The 9,199-nt window shown below is 38.4% G+C and overlaps 1 protein-coding gene across 1 annotated transcript; it reads left to right on the top strand.

The window, feature by feature from the left end:
* Positions 1–961: 961 nt before the first annotated feature.
* On the top strand, positions 962–3,058 carry LOC121216154 (proline-rich receptor-like protein kinase PERK2). The gene is made up of 2 exons (XM_041091478.1): positions 962–1,676; positions 1,754–3,058. Exon 2 carries the CDS (start codon positions 2,198–2,200, stop codon positions 2,969–2,971), a length of 774 nt encoding a protein of 257 aa, XP_040947412.1. The 5' UTR covers positions 962–1,676; positions 1,754–2,197; the 3' UTR covers positions 2,972–3,058.
* The last annotated feature ends 6,141 nt before the right edge of the window (positions 3,059–9,199 follow it).

Here is a 9,199-nt window from a genome sequence, read left to right as displayed (position 1 = left end):
TTTGGGCGAGCCTTCCATGGATTGATGCATTTTCAACATTTGAAAATTTAATTAAATACATTTTAAAAAAGTTTTAATTGATATATTCATAAAAAGTATAGAAACGTATTTAACCCTTAAGCCTAAAACTTGAAAGGTTAGAAGTAAATAACAGCATTCACTTCGATATAAATAAACTTTAAAAAGCTAAAGTCGTATGCCCATTTATCATTTAAATGAGGGGTAAAAAAATTGGGCAATTTACCATTAAAAGCCCAATTTTTTTAAATTTACCGAAATGGCTCCAGTACTTTATTATTTACCAGAATGAGCCATTTTCCCCTAAATCACTTCCACATCAGCGCGATGTCAAGGGACGTGTCAGCAAATAGCGTTCACGTCAGCGCGATTTTTTGACGTGGCAGCAAATCGCGTCCACGTAAGCGCGATTTGTGTCCATGTCAGTAAAGTGCGCTGACGTGAACGCGATTTGTTGACGTGGAGCGCGCTCCTTGGGACACGATTTGCCCCGCGCGTGAACAGTGCAACGGTCAAAAAATTGACCGTTCCCCCCAACGTTAAAAAAAACTATAAATACCCCCCACCCTTTTTTTTTCACAAATTAATCCTCTCTCAAATTTCATCTCATTTTCCTCTAAATTTCCTCTCAATTTACTCTCAAATTCCTTCCAAATTTCTCTCAAATCCATATATAATCTCAATTTGCTCTCAAGTTCCTCTTAAATTTCTCTTAAATCCCTATTTTTAAATAATTTTAAAACAATTTTATTTTTTTCAATTTTTTTAAACCGTAAAAAATTTGTACGATTTCAGCAATGGCCGGAAAATTGACTCGTCTTGATAAGCAGCACATATCGGTGGAACAAATGAAAATGGTAAGCGTTAAATTTAATTTTTAAATATTATTTAAGAATTTTTTATTTATGCATTTTGAGTTAATTATTAATTTATTATTTGTTATAAAAGTCTGTAGATCGGATATTGGAATGCAATATCCAGAATATGCATGCTCCTCCATCACCGTTGGTAGAGAACTACCTGCGGGAAGCGGGTTTTTGGCACGTGGCAACGGTAGGCCGGGGATGCAAGGTGGACCCGAAACTAATTAGTGCGTTGATCGAGAGGTGGAGACCCGAGACTCACACATTCCATCTTCCATGTGGAGAGTGCACTATCACTTTGGAAGATGTCAGTCTGCAATTGGGATTGCCGGTGGACAGGCCAGTCACTGGGTCTGCCCAATCTAGCGATTGGGGAGCGATGTGCTACAAGCTTTTAGGCGCTATTCCGGAGAAAATGGACGGAGGTAAGATCGAGATAGGCTGGTTACGAGACACATTCTCGGATTCGGATGAAGATTCAACCGAAATAGAAAGAATCTGATATGTTTGGGCATACATTCTTCAGTTAATTGGAAGTTATCTGATGCCGGACTCGTCACGGAGCCGCGTACATCTAAGATGGCTGCTGAAACTCGTTGATTTTAGAGCAGCTAGTGAATTGAGTTGGGGGTCTGCCGTCTTGGTAACGTTATATCGGGAGATGTGCGGGGCGACGCAACCGAGGAAAGCAAAAATCAGAGGTTGTCTGTCACTAATGCAGTCATGGGCACGATTTCGCTCTCCATTTCTACGTCATCGAGTGGGCCAGCCATATACATTCCCACTCATAACGAGGTAAATTCTATATTATATTTTACAATTATTATGTAGATTTTTAAAAATTAAAGTATGCTAAAAATTTATTTAATTAGGTGGAACCATCCGGCAAGTCATGCTCGATTACCTACCTCTCTTGAAGACGGCTTCTATTAGACTAAAAGTTGGAAGCACATGTAAGTATTAAATAAAATTGATATTTCCATCATTCGCTAGTCGATTGGTATTTAGTATTTAGTATTTTGTATATAACTAATATTTCTATCATGTTCATATAATTTCAATGGACACCATACGAGGATCCGGTAATTCGGGCAGTAATTCCGGATAAGTTCTTACAAAATCCAAATGCTTGGCACGCGAAAGTCGCGTTGATCAACTACGTGACCGTGGAGATGCACTAGTCAGACAGGGTATTACGGCAATTTGGATGTAGACAACCGATTTCCGTGGAACCTGAGGTGTTTGACGATCAGCACAAAATCGACCTTTGGCTATTGAATACGGATTGGCCAAGATTCTGGTCCGAGTACATCCAAATGTGGGAAGATCGGTATGATTATATACCTACTAGGGAACCAATCATCGTTCCGGAGTTAGTGTGCGTGTCGAAATACATGCCATGGTTTAGGATCCATGGCAAGCCGTATTTACTGTCGCCAAAGAAGAGGCAGCGTAAATTACGTGTCCAAAGGGAAAGACGCAGGCCTTTAAATCCAATACGACAGGACGACGACACTGGCCCCTCAATGAGGCTCAGACATTCACCCGGCCCATCATCAGCGGCCATTCAATCACCAGGCCCAACGATAGCACCGACACAATCACCCGACCCAACAGTTCAACCGATGATACCCACGCAACCGCCTTTTCAGATGATGCCAGGTGCGTTTCCTAGCCCTTTTATGTATCCTAACCCTTATATGTTTCCTTTTTCGAGTTCTATGGCAGGTTGGAGCCAATGGCCCGGTTCAGCTCCATTTCCTGTTACGCCGAGTGGACCGCTGATGTATAGGCCAGCAACGCACGAGGGATCGCCAGAGGGGCCGTCGGGAAACTCATCTTTTTACCAATCCCCACCACCATATGGGTTTCAAACACCGTCACCGTTGGTGATGCAAACACCTCCCCATTCACTATTCTATCAAGGTGGCTCATCGTCCCAACTCCGACAACCAGATGTCCTACCGGAAGAACCAAAATCCCCGCCAGAAGAACCACAACCGCCGCCGGAAGCTGGACAAAGGAGGAATCCAGTGCGTAACCGTCGACAGCCGCCATGTGGCACTGAATCCGGCGGGCACAGACATTGATTTTTGTATTTAAATTTATTTGTACAAATATTTTGAATATTTTGATATTATTTGATGTAATAAAATAGAAATTTTTTTACCATTATTACTTAAAAACCCTAAACTAATTTATTAAAAATTTATAAATTTATAATTTATAATTAAATGTATAATTTAATTGACAATTAAACCCTTAACCTAAAAACCCTAACCCTAAACCCTTAACTTAAAAACCCTAACCTTTAAATTAAAAACCCTAAATCATTAACTTAAAAACCATAAACCCTTAACCTAAAAACCCTAACCCGTAACTTAAAAACCTTAAACCCTTAACTTAAAAATCATAAATCCTTAACTTAAAAACCTTAACCCTTAACTTAAAAACCCTAAACCTTTAACTTAAAAACCATAACCCTTAAAATAAAAATCCTAAACCCAACTTTAAAACCGTAACCCTTAAATAAAAAACCCTAACCCTTAACTTAAATATAATTTGCTAATTTTACTAACCATTAATACAATTATCAGTTAATAATTTGATATAATTTGATAATTTTACTAACAATTAATACAATTATCAATTAATAATTGAAAAAATATAATTAGCGGCAATTACATTCAACTATTGCGATTAGGGCATGATCGACTTGTATGGCCTGGATTCCTACACCATCTGCATAACTTTTGTTGACTGGCTGTTTCTCGGATATCCATATTGTTACGTATTCTAGTCGAGCAAGGTCGACCCTTTGGTTTGCGATGCAATTCTCGATCCGGTAACGGCTTAAAAGGAGCAAGAGATACGAGCGGCCACTTACATTCATCTGGAACCGGTGGGAAAACGTGTCTCCAGACGTTGTACATGTTTTCTAATTTGTACACTTCGTCCGCATAGCTTATCGGATCCAGACGGAGATTCTGACAAGCTGCAATAACATGAGCGCATGGATAACAAAGTGCATCAAACATCCCACAATTGCAAGTCCTATTTCGCAAGTGTGCACAATATTGCCCGGCAAAAACACCTTGGTGCGGTCTATCAAACTCTGTCACGCGAAACCATAAGTTGTCTCGATCATGACACACTGTGTGCATGGTGTTTACCCGGGCCTTGGCCTTATTAATTTCTTGAACTACCTTACTGCACCATACATGGCCTCCTTGCTTCTGGCCTGCATAACTTGCTGCTCGCTTTGGAAATAGCGCCACCAAACGAAAATATGTCTCTCGTACAACCGATGTTATCGGTAGATGACGCGTTCCTTTAAGAACAGAATTTATGCATTCAGCCAGGTTTGACGTCATATGGCCATATCGTAGGTCGCCGTTGTATGCTTGTGCCCACTGTTCGAAACGTATGTTACAAAGGTAGTCCGCCCCTTCTCCATTAATTGAACGTAAAATTGCCAACATCTCGTGAAAATTGTCTTTATTTATTTCATACCCTGCCAATATAAGTTCATAGCGAATATTACATACCACTTCTACCAATAAAACTAATTCAAATTGACAAACGAAATAACACAAATATAGACTAAATACCCATGTTGGTCACTTGTTGTCGTTCGCCCTTAGATCGATATTGCCTGTAATAGTTGGAAGCAACGTGTCTTAAATAATATCAATGGTGTGTGCACTGTCATAAGCTTCCCTGTCGATCAAATGCAGCTAGTATACCGGCTCCCCGATCTGAAATAACACAGATATCAGGTTGGGGGTACACATGCCTCTTTAACCTAGAGAGAAAGAAATCCCAGTCATCAGACGACTCCCCGGTGTTATTGCAAATGCAATTGGAAGAATTCTCCCACCGCCATCTTGTGCCACTGCAAGCAATAGCTGATGAGTATACCTACGAAGCATAAAGGTACCGTCAATTTATACAATTGGCTTGCAGTATGGAAATGCATCTCGGCATTGCTTAAAGGTCCAAAACAGGCGTTTGAACACTTGGCATCCACGTAGCAAGCGGCCGTTGCAGTACGCATGTTCCGTTTCAAGGTCTGTGATGGCACCTGGGACGTATCTCTCTAGCACTTGACACCACTGTCATATTTCATTATATGAGGCGTCTCACCCACTATGCATCTTCTCTAATGCCTTTTGCTTAGCTATCCAAGCCTTGCGGTAAGAGGGCGTGTACCCTATTTGGCTACGGATATTGGCAATTAACACCAATACTGAAGTCCTGGGATCTGCTTTTACCATGGGCAGTATCAAGCTAGCTAATATAGCTGAATCCATCTTGGGATGGTCTTGTGAAACACCTATAAACGAAGTACATTAAATAATGCAACATTACATAATAAAAGTATTATTCAGAACCGTTAATACTGTACCTGCAGGACATGTATGTGGACCTCTGTACTTTTTAATCTCTCACAACCCTGTTATTTTCCTTAACGAGGCATAGATTTTCCATGAACATGTGGCGTCTTGCACCACACACTTTGCCTCAAACTTATCAGATTTGGATTTAACGACGTGGTTGTTAACGCCGTTTTTTATGCTATGTTGTTTCAAAGCACCAATAAAACTATCCTTGTTGGTAAACTGATTGTCAACTTCAAATTCACCCGAATCTAGCCCTGAACTTGTACGATCACACAATCGATATGGTAGATCAGGAAACTCTAATGCATCATCTGTAGACAGATTGACATTATGCATGTGGGCTTGAGGTGAGTATGCTCTGAATTGTGGATTTTCTTCTTCATCTGAACTCCTTTCAGCATCTTCAGGTTCTGTTGGAATAGGCTCCGGTTCAGAAAATAAGCCAACTTCTGCACTATTGGGCCTGAGATCTCGAGGTGGATCCACATCGGAGTCATTTTTTAACCCATAATCATCTGCATCATACGAGGTCCCCTCACCGGTTGACGTCGTAGGGAGTACATCATCCCTTCTTCTGGGCATTTCATAACGTCCCCAATTGGATGTAGATTGCCAACCACTAGAACTTGATGCCGTTCTCCGGTACGTATTTTCAGCATCAAACATCGAGCCACTGACGTACATGTCTCATCCACAGATAGAGTGTCTTCCGGGGGATGTGCATTCAATACCGCTACCAAACATGGGTTGTTCCGTGTTTTGTAACCCGCTAACCAAATGTCGGCCAGGGGTTGTGTATACATCTCGAACACCGGTCGCAAGTACATCATTTGGCGATGTAAATTGTACATATAACTCAATATAATGTGCTCCACTAGTAAGATGGGTCTGCACCATTGCCTCCAAGCTACGAGCACCTTTTATGTCGAACGAGTCATATGTCACCGGATCAACAAAAGAACAAAATTGATACATAATAGACAGAACTTTCATTGGCGTCATTTCAAAAATTTTACGCCTAATTCTTTTACGAAGTTCTGTCAAATCTATGTCCTGGCTAAAAACCAGTCGCACCGTATTCTCCGACAAAAAAATAACACCATTCTCAGTGTGGTAAACCTCACCGTCATAGTGAATAACAGCACTAATACGTTTACTCATATTTGAAACTCTAACCTTCTTAGCCTCTCTAAATTGCTTCTGCTGTGACTTATGCATTCTGAGAACATTCTTTGCCTCATTTATAGCCTCAGCCCAAACATGCTACTGTAGCAAAAGCGTGTCCACGTGGGCGCGATTTCACAAATTCTTCTCATAAAGCATTCTGGTAGAAGTGATTTTATACTATTTGCTCAGAAACGTCAAGTCGAAATTATTTTTCCAGGACCTACTGTAACAAAAGCGCGTCCACTAGGGCACAATTTCACAAATTCTTCTCAAATAGCATCCTGCTTGCAGCTTTATTTTATACTATCTGCTCCGAAACGTCAACTCGAAATTATTTTTTCAAGACCTACTGTAGTAAAAGTGCGTCCACGTGGACACGATTTCACAAATTCTTCTCAAATAGAATCCTGCTTGCAGCGTTGTTTTATACTATTTACTCAGAAACGTCAACTCAAAATTATTTTTTCAGGACCTACTGTAGCAAAAGTGCGTTCACGTGAGCGCGACTTCAAAAATCCTTCTGATAAATCATCCTACTTTGATTTTATCTTAAAAACCCATAAACACGAAACGTAATCCAATTTTGAATAAATTTTAATTAATTTAATTACAAAACCCTGAACCTTAATCCCTTATTTGTTTACTTTTTTCTCCAAAAACCCTAAAAAAACCTAACGTAGGAAACACGGTGATATCGCGTCCACATGGGCGCGCTACATGTCAGTAAATCGCGTCCACGTCAGCGCGCTTTGCTGACGTGGACACAAATCGTGCTTATGTGGACGTGATTTGCTGCCACGTCAGCAAAGCGCACTGACGTAGACGTGATTTCCTGACACGTCCCCTGACGTGGACGCGATTTAGGGGAAAAGGGTCCATTTCGGTAAATAATAAAATACCGGGCCCATCTCGATAAATTTTAAAAAAAATTGGACTTTTTTTGGTATATGTCTCCAATTTTATAACTAAATTTAAACCACTTTAACTGTTTAATTAAATTAAAATAATTATTACCCTCATTAAAATACTTCACCCATATAAAAATCTAATAAATTATGGATTATATTTAACTTATTGATGTATACATTATCACTAATCAAATAATAACATATTAGAAGTTTACTTTTCTGTAGCATGTTCTCTATCTACTCTTGGTAGCATGGTTTTACGTTTTTTGTTAATCTGAGTGTTTTGAGAAAAAAGAAGAAGAAAAGTTTTGATTTGATCTATCTCGTGAGGTTGTGGGTTTTGTTAGGAGGGAAAGTTTATTGGAATTAGTTCCTTTTTAAAAAATGGAAGAAGAAATGGCAAATTGAATCTTGAAGATGAACAAAATGAGGTGATGCAATTATCGATTGATCTAGAGTCGCAAAAATCTACTTATGAGTTTTTCTTGGTTGTATGTGTTGGAACATTTTCAAATATTTATAGTGTTCCAATAACTATAAATGAATATGTGTAATTAATCAAATTTTTTATTATTTGATTTTTTGAAAAAGAATTATTACTATTTAAATAATATTATTTGAATAGTTATAATATTAAATGAATAATTATGTGTTTATTTTAAAGACATTATTATTCAGAAAGACGCCTATAGAAATATGTCTCTATGAAGAGACATGAAAATTCCTATAAATAGCAATGAGATTTCATTTGGAAATCACACCAACAAATTCTAATATTCTTTCTTTCCTTCCTTCATTTTTTAATATTATTAGATTATTGTATAAAGTATTTTTGTAGAAATTCTTTGTAGAAATTGAGTTTCTTGTTAAACATTGCTCAGTGTGTAGTGGACTATTCTCGTCAGTGCAAAACGCAAATAGTCATTGGCTTCATTGTACTCTCGAGGTTAATTTTCTTGGAACTCATTTGCACACTGAAGATAGGTGAGGGCGAATATAACCTAAAGATAGTGACTTGATACACGCCTTGAAGCCTGGTCCTATTTCTTCTTTTTCTGTTCAAGTTCCGTTCATGTATTCGAGATTTTCTTCACCTAAGATTTTTACTAACAAGATGTTTCTTAACTGCCAGTGTTGTTCATTTTTCGGTGATGAAAAATACTATGATAAATTTATGGCATCCTTTAAGTGGTGTTCAGATTTCGGAGTTAGGTGCGAGGATATTTCTATTCAAGTTTTTTATGAGATGGATATTAAACAAGTGATTGAAGAAGCTCCTTGGACTTTCAATAGTCATTTGCTGATTATTCATTGGTTAGAAGACAATGAAGACCCAATGCAGATTCCTTTGGTGTTTTCACCTTATTGGGTTCAAGCTTTTGACTTACTTCCTGGTTTCTTTTTGGAAAGTGTAGCAAAATAATTCGGGAACTTTCTTAGAAGTTTTTTGGAATTTGACACGAAATCTTTAAGTCACGAGGTCAAAAGTTACTTGAGGATTAAAGTTAATTTGGATGTCAAAAACCCCTGAAGAGAAGAAAGAAAATTGTGATATCTTCTACAAAATCCATTTAGGTTAATTTTTGATATGAAAAATTAACCCTATGTTACTTTTTATGTAGCTGTTTGGGGCATAATGATAAATTTTGTCTAGTTACATTAAACAATGGGGGAGATGTTATGGAGCTTGGATGGAATTTGAATTTGAAGGAGCAATCAAGGCAAACAATGATAGCAAACAGTGTTTGGCTCTACAAGGAAGGAGATAAAGAATTTCGGGAAACAAATCTGACAAAACATGATGAAGGAGAGATTTAAGGGATGATGTAAAAAGAAATTC

This window comes from Gossypium hirsutum, chromosome D04, assembly GCF_007990345.1.
Source record: "Gossypium hirsutum isolate 1008001.06 chromosome D04, Gossypium_hirsutum_v2.1, whole genome shotgun sequence".
Classification (NCBI taxonomy): Eukaryota; Viridiplantae; Streptophyta; class Magnoliopsida; order Malvales; family Malvaceae; genus Gossypium; species Gossypium hirsutum.
This window is presented reverse-complemented; position numbering and strand designations above follow the sequence as displayed.